The sequence below is a fragment of the Lagenorhynchus albirostris genome, chromosome 10, assembly GCF_949774975.1.
Source record: "Lagenorhynchus albirostris chromosome 10, mLagAlb1.1, whole genome shotgun sequence".
In the NCBI taxonomy this organism is placed as follows: domain Eukaryota; kingdom Metazoa; phylum Chordata; class Mammalia; order Artiodactyla; family Delphinidae; genus Lagenorhynchus; species Lagenorhynchus albirostris.
In genome coordinates, this window is record NC_083104.1 from 52726240 (window position 1) to 52748153 (window position 21914).

The window sequence follows — 21914 nt, forward strand, 5'->3', positions numbered from 1 at the left end:
AGATGACTTCACAGGCGAATTCTATCAAACATTTAGAGAAGAGCTAACACCCATCCTTCTCAAACTCTTCCAAAAAGTTGCAGAGAAAGGAACACTCCCAAACTCATTCTGTGAGGCCACCATCACTCTGATACCAAAACCAGACAAAGATACTACAAAAAAAGAATATTACAGACCAATATCACTCATGAATATAGATGCAAAAATCCTCAACAAAATACTAGCAAACAGAATTGAACAACACATTAAAAGGATCATACACCATGATCAAGTGGGATTTATCCCAGGGATGCAAGGATTCTTCAATATATGCAAATAAATCAATGTGATACACCATATTAACAACTTGAAGAAGAAAAACCATATGATCATCTCAATAGATGCAGAAAAAGCTTTTGACAAAATTCAACACCCATTTATGATAAAGACTCTCCAGAAAGTGGGCATAGAGGGAACCTACCTCAACATAATAAAGGCCTTATACGACAAACCCACAGCAAACATCATTCTCAATGGTGAAAAACTGAAAGCATTTCCTCTAAGATCAGGAACAAGTCAAGGATGTCCACTCTCACTACTGTTATTCAACATAGTTTTGGAAGTCCCAGCCACGGCAATCAGAGAAGATAAAGAAATAAAAGGAGTACAAACTGGAAAAGAAGAAGTAAAACTGTCACTGTTTGCAGATGACATTGATACAGGTGACATCTGATAGGCAGATGACATAGAGAATCCTAAAGATGCCACCAGAAAACTACTAGAGCTAATCAATGAATTTGGTAAAGTTACAGGATACAAAATAAATGCACAGAAATCTCTTGCATTCGTATACACTAGTGATGAAAAATCTGAAAGAGAAATTAAGGAAACACTCCCATTTACCATTGCAACAAAAAGAATAAAATACCTAGGAATAAACCTACCTAGGGAGACAAAAGACCTGTATGCAGAAAACTATAAGACACTGATGAAAGAAATTAAAGATGATACCAACAGATGGAGAGATATACCATGTTCTTGGATTAGAAGAATCAATATTGTGAAAATGACTATACTACACAAAGCAATCTAGAGATTCAATGCAATCCCTATCAAATTACCATTGGCCTTTTTTACAGAACTAGAATAAAAAATCTTAAAATTTGTATGGAGACACAAAACACCCCGAATAGCCAAAGCAGTCTTGAGGGAAAGAAACGGAGCTGGAGGAATCAGACTCCCTGACTTCAGACTATACCATAAAGCTACAGTAATCAAGACCATATGGTACTGGCACAAAAACAGAAACATAGATTGGTGGAACAAGGTAGAAAGCCCAGAGATAAACCCACACACCTATGGTCAACTAATCTATGACAAAGGAGGCAAGGGTATATAATGGAGAAAAGACAGTCTCTTCAATAAGTGGTGTTGGGAAAACTGGACAGCTACATGTAAAAGAATGAAATTAGAACACGCCCTAACACCATACACAAAAATGAACGCAAAATGGATTCGAGACCTACATGTAAGACCGGACACTATAAAACTCTTAGAGGAAAACATAGGCAGAACACTCTTTGACATAAATCACAGCAAGATCTTTTTTGATCCACCTCCTAGAGTAATGGAAATAAAAACAAAAATAAACAAATGGGACCTAATGAAACTTAAAAGCTTTTGCACAGCAAAGGAAACCATAAACAGGACGAAAAGACAGCCCTCAAAATGGGAGAAAATATTTGCAAACGAATCAACAGACAAAGGATTAATCTCCAAAATATATAAACAGCTCATGCAGCTCAATATTAAAAATACAAACAACCCAATCCAAAAATGGGCAGAAGACCTAAATAGACATTTCTCCAAAGAAGATATACAGATGGCCAAGAAGCACATGAAAAGGTGCTCAACATCACTAATTATTAGAGAAATGCAAATCAAAACTACAATGAGGTATCACCTCACTCCAGTTAGAATGGGCATCATCAGAAAATCTATAAACAACAAATGCTGGAGAGGTTGTGGAGAAAAGGGAACCCTCTTGCCCTGTTGGTGGGAATGTAAATTGATACAGCCACTATGGAGAACAGTATGGAGGTTCCTTAGGAAACTAAAAATAGATTTACCATATGACCCAGCAATCCCACTACTGGGCATATACCCAGAGAAAACCATAAATCAGAAGGATACATGCACCCCAATGTTCATAGCAGCACTATTTACAGTAGCCAGGGCATGGAAGCAGCCTAAATGCCCATCAACAGACAAATGGATAAAGAAGATGTGGTACACATATACAATGGAATGTTACTCAGCCATCAAAAGGAATGAAATTGGGTCATTTGTAGAGACGTGGATGGATCTAGAGACTGTCATACAGAGTGAAGTAAGTCAGAAGGAGAAAAACAAATATCGTATATTAACGCATGTATGTGTAACCTAGAAAAATTGTACAGATGAATCGGTTTGCAGGGCAGAAATTGAGACACAGATGTAGAAAACAAACGTATGGACACCAATGGGGGAAAGCAGTGGGGCGTGGAGGTGGTGGTGTGATGAACTGGGAGATTGGGATTGACATGTATACACTGATGTGTATAAAATGGATGATTAGTAAGAACCTGCTGTATAAAAAAACAAAATTCAAAAAAAAATTGGGGGTCCTAACCATTTTTAAGTATACAACTCAGTAGTGTTAAATACATTCATATTATTGTACAATCTCCAGAACACTTTTCATCTTGCAGAACCCTTTTCATCTTGCAAAACTGAACCTCTATACCCAGTAAATAACTCTTCCCCCAACCCCCTTTTCCCCACTTTGTCCCCTGCCCTTCTCCACCATGGACATACAGGCTTTTTGAAACATACACTCTTCTTGAAATTGACCATCTCTGAAAGTCTTAATGGTCATCCATTCATTCAGCACAGATTTAAGGAGCTCACACTCCTTGCCAGACCCTGTTCTAGGTTCTGGGGATACAGCAGTGAGCAAGGGCAGTGTTGTCCCTGTTTTTAAGGAGCTAATGTTCTAGGGAGAAGAGGAAGGCAGACAATAAACGAATGAACAGGGTGAGTTCAGAGAGTGCTAAGAGCCGTAAGACAGTAAACCAACAGCTGGGACAGGGGGTGCCTCTGGGGTGCTGCTTTGGCCAGCGAAGTCCCCCGGGGCCTTTCTGAGCGCGTGATTGTTGAGCAGACCCCTGGATTTACTCAGGAGATCTCCTCCCCCAGGTAGAGGAACTAGAGGCTGGCAGTCTGAGCAGGGAAACAGCACACACAAAGGCTCTCGTCCCTTTGAAGAATGGGAAGAAAAAAAAAAACAGCCTCACTTGAGCGTTGTGAGCAGTGGGAGAGAATCAGGAGATGCTAGGCAGCATCTGAGGTGCTGAAGGGCGGCTGAGTTCTAGTTCACGTGAGGTTGTCTGCACTTGAGCCCACCTTTCCTTCATCACTCACTCCTGTGCTCAGGCTGAGAACAGAAGCTCCAGATTCAGCTGAGTTTGAAGCCTATTTTTTTTCTAATGGCAGAATTGCTACAGGGTAAAGAAATCTACCTCTGATCACTCCTGTCCCCCTTAGCAAGCATATATACAACTATTCTGTAATAACCCATTACTCTTGGAAAGATCAGTATTAGAAAGGTTTTTTTGCTGTTCCCAAGGGTTGAGGGAAAATTTTTAAAATGCTTTATAAGGAATCCCTGGTGGTCCAGTGATTAGGACTCTGCATGTTCACTGCTAAGGGCCCGGGTTTGATCCCTGGTTGGGAAACAGATCCCAAAAGCCATGTGGCGTGGCCAAATAAAAAAAAGAAAGAAAAAAGCTTTATTAACAGCAATATGGTAGCTAGAATGGCACGACCGCATCCATCCTCCATACCCATGTCTGTCCATGATGTGGCTTCCTGACTTCTGCCACCCGAATGGACTTCGGCCACATCTAATGGCCGATCACACGTGGCGTGATCACACCGCAGGCGTCTTTTCTCAGCTGTGGTCATCATGTCAATGGGCATTCAGACTGCATTTCGAGCAGCCCATACCCGATACAATTTGACTCTTGTTTTTATTGTAAATATTTATAAGTATTTTTGAAAAGTTAAAAAAAAAAAGAAAAACACCCTCAAGGAAGTACAGCACATGTGAATTTTGTCCAGGGACAGGGAGAGACACAGCCTATGGTCATTACGCAGAAACTCGTTTATAAATAGGTGACCTGAATCTACACTTAAATCCACTGAATCAGCTTAAATCCTCTATGGTCCACTTAAAATTGGACCCACTTCAAGTCGGGTTTCTTCAACAGCATGGTATGGCTATTTCTTGAGCTCTAAATGTTGGATTTGGAAAATACTTGGCATCATTCTAGGTCTTTATTTCAGAAAGCATCCTGGGATGGCACGGGCCTAAGTCACACTCCACAGAGCAGCTGAAAAATGGGACACTGGGCTCTTTGCCATCGGCCAGCGCCAGCATAACCTGGGCCATTTTACCCAACTCCGTGGAGGATGAACAAACCTGCCCGCCAGAGCCAGAGGTAAGCTCGCCAGCCTCTCTTCGCACCTTTCATGGCTTGTGTTAGCGCTTGTTCAGAAGTAGAGTAATTATATTTGTAACTTGCTCACCGCTGGGTTTTAAGAGGAGACAAATTATAAAATGGAAGCATCGCCCAGGGAGACAAAATCAGCTCCGTGCACGCCTGGCGCTCCTGCTCTTGTGCCTGGCAGCTGCCGTGGGCGAACTGTGATCCAACTGATGCGGAATCTCCCATTTTCATTGAAATGGGAGTCGTTTTCACGTCACGTGGGAGAAACTCTAACACACCCACTAACGTGATGCCTGTTGACATGATGGGAGTGGTTACAATATATTATGTTGCTCCCCTCAATATTGGCTTCTTCGTGTGGTTGTGCTAATAACATGAGCTCCTTCCTCCTATGCTTGATCCCCGCATGCTACACAACCGGGCCAGCCCAGGGGCAGTGGCTGGGACTCTTCTAGGTGTTGCACTAGCCCAGGTCCAGGGAGAAGCAGCCCTGCAGACCTTCGGGGCTAGCCAGGCCCCCACAGGCTCCCTGGACCCAGTCATCTGCCCACGCAATCTCCGTGACTAACTGCGCCTCTAAGTGGCAGCTGGAGGGAAGCCAAATGCAGCCTGCATTTTGTCAATTTCCCCGGGTGTCATGAGTGAATTTCTCTTTCTTGGTTGCACGTGTCCTGTTGACATGATCTCGTGAACTGGGCTGGGACCTACTTTAACCATGTGTTAGAGGTGGTTCTTCATTTGAATTGAAATCACTTTAGCCTGAAAATTGTGGAGCAAAATCTATTTTGTAAGGTTGCAAGTCCCAAGGCAGCTTCTTCAGTCAAATGGTCTTGGTTATCCATTGAAATGTTTCTCCAAGCTTCACGTGATTCTATTCTCCGAGGGCCGCTTGAGGGCTCAGGTCTTCCAGAGGCAGGATCGGCCTGCCAGCAAGTATTTCATCAGCATCTGTAAGGTGACTTTGCAGGGTATGAAACGATAGGGGATGTGAGATTTTGAAAGGTATTTGCCTCTGCCTGTACACCGAGTTTCAGGGGGAAAACACTTGTAGCTGACGTGTGGGTGCCTCGCAAGGTAAGTTGGCAACTGAGAAGATGTCGGAGCTTGCTGTCAGGTAGTTTTTTTGAGAGCCTCAGGTGGGGTCACGTTTGAGGAGGTCGTGCTTAGCTGCTAAGGGGTTGAGAATTCCAATCACCTCCATTCTGTTGGAAAAGAACCTTTGGGAGTTCACACCATAATACACATACCTAAATCTTGCTCTAGAAAGAAATTAAAAGAGAAGTTCTTAGATCTTTAGAAATAACTGTTTCGATCCTCATCCCCAGCAGCATCACGGGGAAACCCTAACAGAGGCTGTCACCTAATAAGCTTTTTTTAAAAAAAATGATTATTTATTTACTTAAGTGTAGTTGATTTAAAATGTGTTAATTTGTACTGTACAGCAAAGTGATTTAGTTACACATATATATATAATTATTAAATATTCTTTTCCATTACGGTTTATCACAGGATATTGAATACAGTTCCCTGTGCTGTACAGTAAGACCTTGTTGTTTATCCATTCCATACATAAAAGCTTACATCTGCTACCCCCAACCTCCCACTCCATCCCTCCCCTAACCCCCCTCCCCCTTGGCAAGTACAAGTCTGTTCTCTATGTCTGTGAGTCTGTTTCTGTTTCATAGATAGGTTCACTTGTGTCATATTTTAGATTCCACACATAAGTGATGTCATATGGTGTTTGTCTTTCGCTTTCTGATTTGCTTCACTTAGTATGATAGTCTCTGGTTGCACCCATGTTGCTGCAAATGGCATTATTTCGTTCCTTTATATGGCTGAGTAGTATTCCATTGTATGTATGTACCTTATCCATTCATCTGTTGATGGACATTTAGGTTGCTTCCATGTCATGGCTATTGTGAATAGTGGGGCTATGAACATAGGGGTGCATGTATTTTTTTGAATCAGAGTTGTTTCTGGATATATGCCCAGGATTGGGATTGCTGTTTCCTATGGTAGCTCTAATTTTAGTTTTCTGAGGACCCTCCTTACTATTCCCAATAGTGGCTGCCCCAATTTACATTCCCACCAACAGTGTAGGAGGGTTCCCTTTTCTCCGTGCTCTCCAGCATTTATTGTTTGTAGTTTTTTTTGGGTTTTTTTTTGCGGTACGCGGGCCTCTCACTCTTGTGGCCTCTCCTGTTGCGGAGCACAGGCTCCGGATGCGCAGGCTCAGCGGCCATGACTCATGGGCCCAGCCGCTCCGTGGCATGTGGTATCTTCCCGGACCAGGGCACGAACCCTTGTCCCCTGCATCGGCAGGCGGACTCTCAACCACTGCGCCACCAGGGAAGCCCTATTGTTTGTAGTTTTTGATGATGGCCATTCTGACTGGTGTGAGGTGATACCTCATTGTAGTTTTGATTTGCGTTTCTCTAATAATTAGTGATGTTGAGCATCTTTTCACGTGCCTGTTGGCCGTCTGTATGTCTTTGGAGAAATGTCTACTTAGTAACCTGATAAGCTTATTATTAGGGCTGCTGATCTTCCCTATTCTGAGTCCTTCCTAATGTACGTGCTGCCTTTCCTGTGGGTGCTTTTTCTAACCCTGAAGTTTGAAAGGGTTAGTCTGTTCTTTTTACATAAAATTATTGCCCTCTTTGCTTTGCCAGTCAATAGCATTGGCAGAAGATAGTATATCATTGTCCTTGACGAAATAACTAGCTCCCAAGTTCAACTTTTAAAAAATACTTTGAAGGAGAAGAACTAGGGAGAGCTTTTAAGTTAGGAACAATCATTAATTTCTGATTGTCGTTTTTGCTCTTACTCCTTTTGTCAGAGTAATAGGAGGTATTCTCTGGTACTCTCTTGCAGCAGTGAGAGGCTTATGGGGTGTGATGCGGGTGTGAATGTTTTCTGAGAAGGAAGGATTAGAGCTCTTTTGCAAAGACGTCCTTCATTTTTTCCAGTGACAGCTCTGGTAGATGATTCTCACAACCCAAACAGCTAGTGTTGCTTGGACACTATTTTTATTTTAGGCCATTGTGCTTTGTCACTTTTTTTTTTTTTTTTTTTTTTGTCCTAACAGTTGAAGAAGCTAGCCATAGCCACCCAATAGTTTTCTTGTCAGAAAAAGGAAAATGTTTCCATTGCCTCCCTTTTGTACAATTTGGAGAAATAACCCAAGAAGGAATGAAGTGAAATTCCTTATGAGAAGGTTTCTTATCCCTTTTGATGTGGAGAATGTAATTACTATGTGAGTGATCGTTGGGAGACTAGGAATTGTAGTTATTGTGGTGCTTTAGCCAAATATTTTCTTCTGGCTTATTGTTTTGATCATATTAGGTCTTTAGAAGCATAAATTAGGGTATAAAACATACCACATCCTAATGTATATATATTTTTTAATGCCATCAAGCAATTAACTCAATCCAATTCCCATCAGACATAGACTGGGTATCCTACAATTCAACTCAATTCTGATACTGTCCACCTGGAAGGAGCGTCAGATCTCACAGGTGAAGGGCTCAGTCCTGCAAGACTGAGCACCCCATCAACTTCAGACGCCAGTCATAGATCCAGGTTGTCACCTGTGCTTCTGACCAGCCGACTGTGGATTGGAGGTTCCCATGTCCTCTTCCTCAGGCTTGATTAATTCGCTAGGGTGGCTCATAGAACTCAGAGAAACATCTACCAGTTTGTTACAAAAGGATGTAATTCAGGAACAGAAGGAAGAGATGCATACAGCAAGGTCTGTGGGAAGGAGCTCAGAGCTCCCATGCCCTCCTGCCCTCTCCGAGTGCACCACTCTCTCCACCAACCGTGAAGCTCTCTGAACCCTGTCCTTTAGGGTTTTTAAGGAGGCTTCATTACATAGGCATGGTTGATTACATTACCCTCCAGGCCCTCTCCCCTCCCCAGAGGTCAGGGGTAGGACTGAAAGCTCCAACCCTCTAATAACCGGGGTTGGCTCCACTGGCAACCATCTCCCATCCTTAGGGGCTTTGCAAAAGTCATTCGTTAACATAACAAAAGACACTTTAAAGCTTTCATCTCTTAGGAAATTCCCAGGGTTTTAGGAACTCTGTGTTGGAAATAGGGACAAAAAAGCAAATATATATTTCTTACCATAAATCACAATGTGACACTCCCCTCCGCTGTTTCTGGCTTACCATAAAACAACTTACAGATACCTGGAAAACGAATGCATTTTCAAGCTTAGTCTGTTTCATTCTCAACAGAATAGAACTCAGAAGAGCAGCGTGTATTTAATATGTGTGTTACAAGAGAATTGTGGTTGGCTCTGTTATCAGATGCAGTGATCTCAAAATTTTATTCGGCTGGGGCTGGGGCTGGGACCCACTAAATGTGAAAATGAAATATTCTTCCATAACGAAGTGAGTTAGGATCTTGGTTTCCCCGTTAGGAGAACAGTATTTCAATTCTCTCAGCACGGTTTGAAATTTAAGTTTAGACAGAAAAGGGTTTTGGTGGTGCTTTCTTTGTCGAAGAGTGCCTTGTTTTAGGACAGGAGGAATGGTGACTGGGGAGATGAAGTACTGGGCCTGGCGCTCTTGACCTTCCACCCACCCTCCGGATTGGAAACCTACCAACGCAAGTCCACGTTGCAGGCATTCTCACAGGGAGGTTTCTAAATGCATGACGGTTTCCTCAGTGCATTTGTGTGAGAGTTGGAAGCTGAGGCGGGGACCAGGTTCCTTCTGCTGGTGCTGCTGGCGGACAGGGTCAAGGGGATGTGAGTATTTAGAGGCAGGTGCAGTGGCCAGACTCGTTGTTCTGGGGCCTCTGTCCCCCTGCGTTGGCAGGAGAGGCTGTTGTGGCCGCAGCGCCGGCAGCATCCCGACACTTGGATCAAGGATACCTGCAGTGGTGTGTCCTTGCATGAAAAAGTCTAAGGGGGCCTTCTGTTCTGGCCTTCTGCCAGACCAGTGATGCTATAAGCACCTAATTCCCATATCAAATCCCTTCCTGATTGAAATACCTGGAGTGGTTTCCGTTCCTGGCCCTGGATCATGACTGGTTGGGCTGTTGGCATAGGGAAGCAGTGGGTGGCATGGGGACAATCCTCAACGGCAGCTCACGTGTCACCATGTTTACCCACCTTTCTGGAGGCTGTTTCTGAGAGACAGAAACCCTAATTTGTGGTAAAAGTCAGGTTTATTGAGGTAAATTCATAAATAATGAAATTCACCCCTTTAAAATGCAATTTTACCACTTCTGAACTTTGATCTGTTACAACAGTTCCATCGCTTTCCAAGATTCCCTTGTGTTCCTTTGTGTTTAACTCCTCCCCTAGCCCCTGGCAAGCGCTCATCTGCTTTCTGTCCACGTAGTTTTGTCTTTTCCAGAATGCCATGTAAATGGAATCACGCAGTGTGTACACGTGAGCCCGGCTTTCTTTGTTTAGCATAATGTGTGCTGTGTTAATTGTTGGAGGCAGTTATTAGGTGCCCGGACACCGACCCCTGGCCTGGAGGGAAAAGGTGGAGAGTCAGTCCTGTTAATCCCTCTCCACTGGGGACCTGCAGCAGGGGGTCTTGAAGCCGCGTCTCAGGAGTACGTCATCAGCTCCTATCAACCCCTGGGTTGACTGTTTCACTAGAAAACTTTGCCTGGTGAATTGTCTGCATCGCAGTGGCAGTAATGCCATCAAGAGACCACATGACCTACACTCCCCAAATCCAGCAGGTTCAGAAGGACTTCTCATAATGTCCCTAAGTACTAAGGACTCGATCAACATATAAATTAGCCAGTGGGCTTTGGTTAGAAAACTGCAGCATTTAATTTTCAAGTAAGTGTGTCAAAATCCCCACTTCCCCAAGGGAGGGCATCGTTTTACAAATAAGGGAAAGAGACAGATATAAAGATTTAGCTGAATTTTGCCTCAAGAAGAATTTGCATGCTCTTGGTTGAATTGTCATCTTTAGCACTGAACTTTTGAACCACTTAACCACATATAAAGCTGTTAGTTTTGAAATCCTCTGACATTCAAGTTGAAGCCTGACCAGTGTAATCTCAACCCATTTTGATCCTTTTTATTCTTTATCTCCACAGTACATCAATGTATAGGTAGATGTTAACTGAGCATGAAGTGTCAGGCATGGGATGGTGATAGAGTTTTTCAAGATAAGGTAATATGCTGTTTTGATCCTTTGGATAATTCTTTTTTTTTTTTTTTTTTTTTGCGGTACGCGGGCCTCTCACTGTTGTGGCCTCTCCCGTTGCGGAGCACAGGCTCTGGACGTGCAGGCTCAGCGGCCATGGCTCACGGGCCCAGCTGCTCCGCGGCATGTGGGATCTTCCCGGACCGGGGCACGAACCCGTGTCCCCTGCATCGGCAGGCAGACTCTCAACCACTGCGCCACCAGGGAAGCCCTGGATAATTCTTTTAACACGCATTTTCAACCTTACTGATTTGTTCAAAATATTTGACATGTACTTGTTGTCAGCTGTTTGACCATGGAGTGGGTCAGCTAACACATCCCTATAATGGTTGAAAATCAATTTAGTGAATTCTGTGATAGCTCCACAAAGTTAATGGTTGCTACATAGGAAATGTTGTCGATCACATTTGGACTTTGTAACAAGTAAGGTCGTGGGTGATATGATTAACCCCTTTCTACCCCACTCCCCACCCTGTCATTAGAGAGTTTGATTGCCTCTTCTTCCCAGATCCTGTAGGACAGATGTTTTTTCTCTTTGAGCCATGGCCTTTGAGTCACTACATCTTAGAATAGTCTTTAGGGGTCCAGTGGCCACTCCCCAAACTGGAGTGACTGACTGACTTGCCAAGAGTCACAGAACTGACCAGTGGTAAAGGCAGGATGGACATCTAGACTTCCTTTCTCCCCAGCCAGTGCCCTTCTGTATATACCACACCATCTCCTGTGTCTAGGAGGATTCTTTCAGCTGCAAATAACAGAGAACCCAACAGTTAGAAGCTCAAGCAATAACTACATTTAATTTTCTCACACAGTAAGATTTCTGCCAGTGAGTGGCCGTGGGTTTGTTGCAACCACTCCCGACGGCCTCGGAGATACAGGCTCCTGGAAAATGGTATGCAGTTCCTGAAAAAAATTAAAACTAGGACTACCATATGATCCAGCAGTTCCACTTGTGTGTATTTATCCAAAAGAATTGAAATAAGGTTCTTGAGATATTTGCACCCCAGGGTTCATTGCAGCTTTGTTCCTCGTAGCCAAGAGGTGGAAACAACCTAAATGGATGAATGAATGAAGAAAATATGGTATATGGATGATATGATAGATTGTTATTCAGCCTTAAAAAAGGAATGAACCTTTAGAAACATTATAATAAGTGAAATAAGCCAGTCATAGAAGGACAAATACTGCATGATTCCACTTATAGGAAGTATCTAAAGTTGTCAAACTGATAGAAACAGGAAGTAGAATGGTGGTGGCCAGGGCAGTGGGGAGGGGATGGGGAGTTGCTATCCAGTGAGTGGAGAGTTTCAGTTGTGCAAGATGAAGGGTTCTGGCGGTCTTCTGTGCAGCCATCTGCGTGTAGCTAACACTACTGTTCTACGCACTTCCACATTTGTTAAGAGGGTAGATTTCATGTGCTTTTTATCACACAAAAAATCGATCACTTCTCTCTTAAAAAAAAAAAATGAAAAACCGGTTTCTTCCATTCTTCTCGCTGTTGGCTTTTCATCCCCATGCTTGTCATGGTGGCAGCATGCCAGCTACAGTCCCAAGCATCACCTGCTCACAACATTCTTTTAGAACGTGGGACGAGATGAGAGCTCTTCCCAAGACGCTCTGTGTGGGAAGGGAGGTCCCCGGCACACTTTTCTTGTTATCTCATAACCAGAACTAGATCCCCCCCAAGACCCAGCAACTGGGTTTCCATGACTGCTTTAGAGTTACCACAGTCACCCTCCATGGCTTTGGAGGAGGGTGCTAAATCACAGGGATCTCGAGTCCTAGGGGGACCCACATTGGGTCCCCGTTAGCCTTGGGGAGTAACAGAGAGTGTGGCTGGACCCCCATACCTGCCCCAAGCAGATTTTCTTCCTGCAGTGCTCATCTTCAGTTTCCATAGGACTTTTCTAGTGGGGAGGGATAAATTGGGAGATTGGGATTGACACATACACACTACTGTATCTAAGATAGGTAACTATTAAGGACCTACTGTATAGTACAGGGAACTCTACCCAATACTCTGTAAAGACCTATGTGGGAAAAGAATCTAAAAAAGAGTAGGTATGTGTATATGGATAACTGAGTCACTTTGCTGTACAGCAGAAAGTAGCACAACATTGTAAATCAACTATACTCCAATAAAAATTCAAAAGAATTACAGATTCCCAGATCCCAACCCAGGAAAAAAAAGGCTTTTCTAGCCTGACTGTTTCATCTCATAGACCAACTTTTTTGAGTGTAGACCTCTCTCTGATCCCTCACTGAAGACTCCAAAATATTTAGGAAAGCACCGTGGGCATAGTAGACACTCTGTAAATATGTGATGAATGAATGGACGTGAATGATAAAGTCCATCTGTACTGTTCATAGCCTGAGGGCATCCTTCTCCCCGTCTTCATCTCTGTCCCTCTCTCTTTCCTAGGGGTAAGTCTAACCTGTTGAGTGGCAGGTGAGTTATGTATGCTGCTGTGACAAGTGATTCATTGATGGCCAGTGTCCTGGACCTCCCTAGTCAGATGGCTTTCTTACTAATTAGTCCATTTCTGGTCGTTGGCCTCGACCTATCCAACAGGTACTAGGTGGTGGTGGTGGTGATGTGTGGAACTCTTATTATAACCTTTTCAGAAGATCCACAGAGGGCATTCCATTTAGGTTCTGTCATTATGGAATGGGGAGTGTCTTTTAATCATCTGGGTTTTTTCTTCTCCTCTTCTGGCTGTTGGTTTGGAGGGAAAACAGTCCATCCACTGTGCAAATGTAGAAGAGACACCTCCTGGCTACCAGACCCTCGACACTTAGAAATCAGAAGGATCCAGGTTGTTGCTTGTGCTTGAAAATAGACTGCTCTCTCATAAGTATGCTCTGTGTTCCCAGTATAGTAAGATAGTAATTATTCATCTTCTCAGTTATTTGTTCATTCATTGCGCTACTATGTGATGGACATGGAATGGAGAACTCCTTAGTTTAGCAGATTTTCATAGCTCAGTACTATGAGATGAATTATACACTCACCTCCCTGCAAATTCATATGTTGAAGCCCTAACCCCTAATAGGACTGTATCTGAGAGTTAGGGTCTTTAGGAGGCAATTAAGGTTAAATGAGGTCTTAAGGGTGGGGCCCTAATCCAATAAGACTGTAGCCTTGGAAGGAAGAGGGAGAGAGATCTCTCTCTCACTTTCCACCCTGTGAGGACACAGCAGAAGGCAGCCATCTGCAAACCAGGAAGAGAGCTCTCACCAGAACCCAGCCATGCTAGCCCCCTGATCCAGGACTTCCAGCCTCTAGAACTGTGAGGAAATAAACTCCTGTTGTTTAAACCACCCAGTCTATGGTATTTTGTTAGCCTGAGCTAAGATACTCAGCTTATTAACTCTGTGCATTTTTCACAATAGTTATTTTTTTATAACTTGAGATTAGAAGCAGGAGAAATGGTTTTTAGCCAAGTGATGTTTCCAGGTTAATTTGCCAGCACCATGGAGGTGCTGGTTGTCTGTGGCTGCAGGCTGTGGTAGTTAAGATGACCGTCTGTGGCATCTGGCATCATGGCATTTGGAGACATATTTCTGCAGTGTTCTCACAGGCTGTGATTGCTGAGAACAATCTCTCTTCCCATGGCTGAGAGCTCCTGTCTGTCAAAAAGAGCGTTTTTCTGCCCTCTTCTCTTCTTAACAAATGGACAGCAAACATAGCCATCACACACAAACGTAAGCTCTGTGTGCATTTTTCAAGGGCTTCTTGAACTTGGTTTCTGGCCACATTAATGAGCTCTCAGAGGCACAACAGTGTCATTTCCTGTGCAGCTTTGGGGGATTCATTTCAATTTTTGCTACTTTTTTCAACGACTTGTTCTTCCCTTCATTCCTTTTCCTTTTTTCGTATCCCTTTTTGTGGGTGATAATAAAGTTTTGTTTTCTTGGCTGGTGTTGCTTTTATAAGAGCGAGGTGGAGTATAGTCATAGGTCCCCAATCACACCTGCTCAGGGGCCAGTAGGGTGTGTCTGGGGCTTCCAGTAGGTTCAACCCTAGAACAAGCCAGTCTTCGGGGAGCCTTGGGGGTGGTCACCGTGTTACCTCCCTTTCCTCCCCTCCCCCCAGGCCACTGTGGCTTTGTGACATAAACACCCACCAGAGTGTTGGGGACACAGTCATCTTGGATTTGCCAGTTGTGAGCTGGAGCCATATGAAAAAAAATCAGCACCAGGTGGTATAATCTCTTCTATCCCGCCGCAGTCCCCAAAGGATTAAGCACTTTGAAACTGGTGAATGAAGAGGGCTTAAAGCACTGCAGTGTTTAGTATGGGTTTTCCCTCCCCCCAACCCCCTATCCTGAGTCCTCTTCTCTTTGCCCTGATATCAGTTCTTTGGCCATAGAGGGAGAAAGTCAGATCTGAAGCATTGGCGAAGAGTTGAAGAGATTGTAGCCATGTGGTAGGATAATTTTTAGTGTCCTGTTGTTTTGGGTATTTATTTTCTTCCTATCCCTGTGGCCCCAAATTTCACAACTCTGTCTGCTTTCCCCCTAGCCTGCCTCGCCCCATGGGATGCTACCAGTAGAAACGAGCTCTTCACCATCTGCCCGGCTTACATTTTTATTTGCCCACAATGAATAACTCTTCTCGAGGTGATTTATATGCTGTCTCAGATGCCGTTCACTTTCCAGAGATGTGAAGTCGATGCTCAGAGATTTATGACCTTGGGGAAAGAATGTTATGGAAGAAAAGAGGAAAATCTTTTCTCACATATACTTCGGGCTCTGCCTGAATTAATGAGTTCTTGGATCCCTTTTGCAATGTGGATTGAATTTTGTAGATGGATTATGGGGTGCGGTGCAGGGGCTGCCTCTGTGCTATATTATAATTGTAAATTAAAAATTTTTTGGTAATGGTGATAGATGAGCAGCTCAGCAGAATGGAGATGGTATGTGTATGTGTGAATGAAATTGTCTAAGTTCTGATAAAGATTTTACCCCCTCTGGATATAGGACTCAAACAACCGCCCCTCTGATACTTGAATTTACCTTACCAGCAGCTGTCTGGCTGTCCATCCTGTCCCCAGTCACCCCAGCACCAAAGCTCTCCTTGCCCCTGCAGATATTAGAGCAGCAGGGGCCAAGCAGGTAGGCTTTGTGAGGTGACAGGTGCAGTCAAGTGTCATGTGACACCCTGTCACGACCGTCTTCTTTCTCCTCTGAGGACAGCTCATAGCCATTGCTTCCCCAAAGCCCCGGGTCCCTTTTCTCTGCCATTCACCATCTGCAGCCAGCTAATGAGACATCGGACTGTCCTATGTCATTTGTGGCTCTCTTTATTAGCTACAGTAATCCCGGCAAATGACCGCATCACAAATAAGTATAAGAAGATGGGCAGAAATACAGCCATTTGGAGGAAAAGGAAACCATAACTTTTTTGGAAATGAAATTAAACCTAACTGAGAACAGTGTATCTATCCTTAAAGCCATGGAAATGTCCTTCAGATTGCCCCAAATCTCTCTTCACATTTTCCTTGATCTCATCAGAATTGCTTTCCTTGAAAAAGAATAAGAAATGTATAGAACTTGATTGTTTTATAGTTAAAGTAATACTGCAAGAGTATCAGATCTTCCTACAGCAAATGTATAGTATTTAATCCACATTCTGAGTTTGAAAGAGCTTTGTGGGTTACTCTGGAAATGCACCTACACCATGAATGACATTCTTCTTTGGAAAATGTGTTTCAGATCCCAAATATCTTCTTTTCAATGGCTTGTGTACTAAAATGCAGGGCCAGTTTGTAGTTCTGTCTTAAAAAAAAAACCATGTAATTTGGGGAGAAAACAACTCCTTTGGGGAGTGTGAGGTTTTCTTATAGTGACTGAAACCAATTTCCTGCACTGAAGTGAGAAAAGAAATGCAAGCAAGAGAAAGGGACTATTTTTATGTTTACATGCCTTTTAATTTCATTATGATGCATTTTTAGAGCTAAAAACCTTACTTAGAATGGGATCTTACATAGAAATTCCCAGAATGAGGAAACACCTTTCTGTTTTAGATGCTGCTCTGTGAGATCAGTGGTTCTTCACTAGGTGAGTAGAAAAGTGGGGACAGATGTCATAACAATTCCTTCCTGAGCCTCAACAGAAGACCTTTATAAGCATCAGAGTGCCCACCTCACAAAAGCAAGCTTTTTGTTTATATTTTTTTAGCACACAGATTCCTTAAAGAAGCAATCAGTGGAACATAAGATACAAAACAATAACAAAGCAGTGAGAGATCCTCTTTCAGGTAGTTTGGCTCTTGAGATGAGTAAAAAGGTGTTTCAAAGCTACAGGGGTATTTTGGAGAGGTGAGGTTAAATGATTGCATTTCTAGATCATAGGAATGAAGCTGATATTCTCTTTCTTCTCTTGGGTATTCTGGTCTAGAGTAGATGTCAGTTTAAGCTGTCCCTCGATGCGGGGGTTAGAATGATGTCTCTAGGGTTCCAGCTGTGGAGGCTCACAGAGTCGGTTGGACCCCAGCTCTTGGACTTACTGTCTGTGAGAACGTGGGCATGCGAATTATCAATGGTAATGATCGTAGTAATTTCCTGATGGAAATGTGATGAGAACTCGATGAGACGGTATATTGTCAGTATTCATCTCGGTGCCTGGCACATAGTAGGTACTCAGTAGTCAGAGTCTTATTCAAATTGTCTTTGACCTGCCTCTCTTACCCCAGTCTGTAGATAGTAAGTTGGTTGAGGAAGCCTTATGAGCATTTGTTGTTAAGCTCTTCTGGGTTCCTCACGCGAGATTCATTTCTCTTGTGTAGTCTTCCAAAAGAGTATTCTGGGTGTAAATGATGACAAATGTATATATTTATACGCTGGGGCCTGATTCACAAAGGGCTTCCATTAATAACTTACTCAAACTGGGCTTCTCCAGGTAGAGCTGATTTAAGCATTATCAAGGCAGTTTTGTTGCAAGGTAAGTGTCTTGCCTGGCCTCTCTCTGAGGAAGTCCTAAAATCACCCAGCCAGCTGGCAGGGTGGGCCCAATCCAGTGGGCATCTCTAAGGCAGGCTGCCCAGGTGGGCTGATTTTCACAGCACACCCCAGCTTTGCCCACAAGAGGAAGTCTGGAGTGTAAAGACATAAAGGAAATATCAGGTAGGTTGTATTAGTTTCCTGTTGCTGCTGTAACAAATGGCCACAAACTTAGCCTAAAAGACACAAATTTATCCTCTTATAGTTCTGTAGATTAGAAGTGTTACGCAGGTCTCAGTGGGCTAAAGTCCAGGTGTCAGCAGAACGGCATTCCTTTCTGGAGGCTCTGGGGTGAATCCATTTCCTTGACTTTTCCAGCTTCTGGCAGCTGCCTGCATTCCTTGGCTTGTGGCCCCTTCCTCCATCTTCAGGGCTAGGAACCTTGCATCTCTTTGACTCTGCTTCCATAGTCCTGTCTCCCTGTGATTTCTCTCTTCTGCCTTCCTCTTCCACTTTTAAGGATCCTTGTGGTTACACTGGGCCCACCCAGATAATCTAGGACAGTCTCCCTACTTTAAGCCGATTAGCACCCTGAATTCCCCATTGCCATATAGCCTAACCCAGTCACCGTCCTGGGGATTAGGACCGCACATCTTTGGGCTATTATTCAGCCTACACAGCAAGTGAGTTGGTTGGCAATCACAAAGACATTAGATAAACCATGAAAATAAAAGTGGGATGGACCTCCGACTTGAAAGAGAGCCAGTGGTTCCATTGCTCCCTTGGAGGAAAGCAGTCAGCTCAGCTGGATGTGTTGTCGGGAGGAAAGTAACTGGCTGTGCCTTTTGTCCAGAGTGAAACTTTGCCAAGCTGACTTTTCCCAGCCTGCTGCTGCTCCTCACCCCTCCATCCCCTCTGCTGCCCCCGAGAGCCTCAGTATTAAGCCAGACGTGACCCATGAGGTCGTCTCTGACAGTTCACACAGTTCAGATCTTGGCACTGGGAGGAGGAGGACCTGAAAAATTTTTGCAGCGTAATTGTCGCGTAAACACAGCATAGGACTTATAGGAAGTCAGAAGTAAAAGTCCACTCTTTCTTCCTTCCAACATACCTCCTACAGGGAGCTACTGTATCTCTTCTGGGGAGTCTGTTTGCATAGCAAACATATATACTTTAAACAGTTTTTACAACAGTGGAATCACACTATAGATAATGTGGCTCTTTAATTTACAATAGACTTTAGGTATATTGTTTGCATTCCTTTTAACAGCCACAAAGCATTCAACTCTGGGTGTATCATAACTCGTGGAATCATGTACCGTAATTTATTTAACCAGTCTCCATGAGAGACTTGTAGATAGTCCAGTTTTCTTTTACAGGTAGTGCTCGACATATATCTGGCATACTAATGCACATATGTCTTATATAGGGAAACTGTCTATCAGTGGAATTCAGGCAACATACGTGGGAATTTAAAATTTTGCAAAGTATTACCAAATTGCCCTCCGAGATTGAGCCAAACTTATACTCTCAGCAATGTGTGAGGGCTGCTGTTTCCTGTTCTTTTGCCATTAAGAATGAATATCAAGGTCCTATTTTCTTTTTTTTTTTTTTTTTGCTGTACGCGGGCCTCTCACTGCCGTGGCCTCCACAGGCTCTGGACACGCAGGCTTAGTGGCCGTGGCTCACGGGCCCAGCCGCTCCGCGGCATGTGGGATCCTCCTGGACCGGGGCACGAACCCGTGTCCCCTGCATCGGCAGGCGGACCCTCAACCACTGCGCCACCAGGGAAGCCCAAGGTCCTATTTTCTTACCAGTGCTTTTTAAGAAGAAAAATGGTATCTTCTTTAATTTCTATTTTTATGATTATGAATGAAGTTGAGAATATGCTTCACGTATTTATTAGCTCTTTGTATTTCTCTTGTTTTCAGTGTCTTGTTCACAGCCTTTGCACATCTTCCCATTCAGTTGGACTTTCTAATTAATGTTTTATAAGAATTCTTTTTATATTAAGCCAATTAGTCCTTCATAGTATGAGGAAAATATTTTGTCCTCTTCTTGGGTGTACTTTCCCCATGAAGGAGCCCTTCGCTTGAATTGGTTTGAGTCAGATTCCCCTTACTTACATCCTTTCAAATGAATTTTGTGTGTTGCTGTCTAGGGCTGCCCACTGAGATGAGCCACGGTGTTGCTGTGTTTGTGGTGGCTGTTATATAGGGAGGTATCACACTGTGGGAACGTACAGGAGCTGATATGTACACCCATCCTTCCGGGAAACATCATCGGCACGAATCAAGCATCCTCTCATTGAGAGCATTGGTTCTCCTACCCTCAGCTTCTCCCTCAGGCAGATGTCAAAATGTGTAGTGACTCATTCTCTGGTGGTTCTGGTTTGGGCACTCTGTCTCCATCCAGGGTCTAATGTTGCTGGGTTTTAAGGCAGTTTTAAGCAGGATATTTATCAAGTTGAAAAAAAAAACCCAATAGTTTTATTTCTCAAAAATGAAGTACTTAATGTCAGAAGTTAAATTGTTTTTTAGTTTTAAAGACATTGGGTTATAGCATGGTAAAATATTCAGTTAAATATCACCTACCATGGGGTATTTTCAAACTCACAAGAGGGCTGTGTTTCATTATCACCCTTTATGAATGGGATGAAGATTTATCGTTCAGGAACAGAGCATTTTTCAAATGTCTAGCCAGGTGACAGAAAGCCTGGCTCTGAGAGTCATTGCAGGACTGTGTTATACTGGAGACATGGAAATTCTGTGCATCAGAATGATCTAGAAAAGGAAGAGACAATTGAATATTTAAAAGAATGTGGGTCCTACCTGAGACATTCATACCTTAAAATCTACTGTGCTCTTTTTGTGCTACATATGATAATCCCACAGTTTAAAAAATATATATTTTATTGAAGTATGGTTGATTTACAATGTTAATTTCTGCTGTACAGCAAAGTGATTCAGTTATACATATATATATTCTTTTTCATATTCTTTTCCATTATGATTTAGCATAGGATGTTGAATATAGTTCCCTGTGCTGTACAGTAGGACCTTGTTGTTTATCCATCCTGTATATCAATAGAGTAGTTTGCATCTGCTAATCCCAAACTCCCAATCCTTCCCTCTCCCACCCTCCTCCCCCTTGGCAACCACAAGTCTGTTCTCTATGTCTGTGAGTCTGTTTCATAGTTAAGTTCATTTATGTCATATTTTAGATCCCACATATAAGTGATATCATAGATATTTGTCTTTCTGTGTCTGACTTACTTCACTTAGCATGATCATCTCTAGGTCCATCCCTGTTGCTGCAAATGACATTTCATTCTTTTTTATGGTTGAGTAGTGTTCCACTAGTAGTGTTCTACCACATCTTCTTTATCCATTCATCTGTCAGTGGACGTTTAGGTTGTTTCCATGTCTTGGCTGTTGTAAATAGTGTTGCCATGAACATTGGGGCGCATGTATCTTTTCGAAATATAGTTTTAAACCCACAGGTCTGATCATTAATAGTGCTCACTACACAGTGTTTTCATTACTCTGGGATGATTACAGCTGTCTCACACATTTCCCCTTGACGTTTTCATTGAATAAAGCATTTGAGAGTGGGGCAAAGCAGAGTATGATACTGTGATGGTTTTTAACGTAGAAGGCATAGTAAGCCTCATCTGGATTTTATGGCCGTGAATAATATGAAAAAAAAATTGCTGCAATTACCCTCTTAGATCCCGAGTATCAATTCCCATTTGAATAAATGTACAGGGAAAACTTCTTTTAATATCCGCTATCACAGTGGCTAGAAAAATGGTTGCACATGATGCAAATTAAAAAGCAGAGAGGGCTTCCCTGGTGGCGTAGTGGTTGGGAGTCTGCCTCCCGATGCAGGGGACGTGGGTTCGTGCCCCGGTCCGGGAGGATCCCACGTGCTGCGGAGCGGCTGCCCCCGTGGGCCGTGGCCGCTGAGCCTGCGCGTTCGGAGCCTGTGCTCCGCGTACCGCAAAAAAAAAAAAAAAAAAAAAAAAAAATCCACGAAAAAGCAGAGAAAATGCCAGCTATTTGAGCCAAAATGTACTGAGTGGGATTTAGAGATTGTAGGTTTAATGGAGCCTTATTGGTGCTTCCTCATTGTAGAATTAAGAGCTGTGGTGGTTTTCTTTCTGGTTTATTTCTTTTTTCTACAAGACACTAGATAGAGCCTGTTTTCTCTGAGGTGCTTTTCCCTAAGTTTGTTAGTTTTTACTGAAATCAAGAC

At 43.3% G+C, this 21914-nt stretch overlaps 1 protein-coding gene across 3 annotated transcripts in view; it reads left to right on the top strand.

The window, feature by feature from the left end:
* OSBPL10 (oxysterol binding protein like 10) overlaps positions 1–21914 on the top strand; it is a 322389-nt gene that overhangs the window by 252091 nt on the left and 48384 nt on the right. For all 3 annotated transcript variants that reach the window (XM_060162471.1, XM_060162469.1, XM_060162470.1), the window contains exon 6: positions 4366–4520. In XM_060162471.1, the coding sequence (XP_060018454.1) occupies positions 4366–4520 (155 nt within the window). The remainder of the gene's footprint in view (positions 1–4365; positions 4521–21914) is intronic.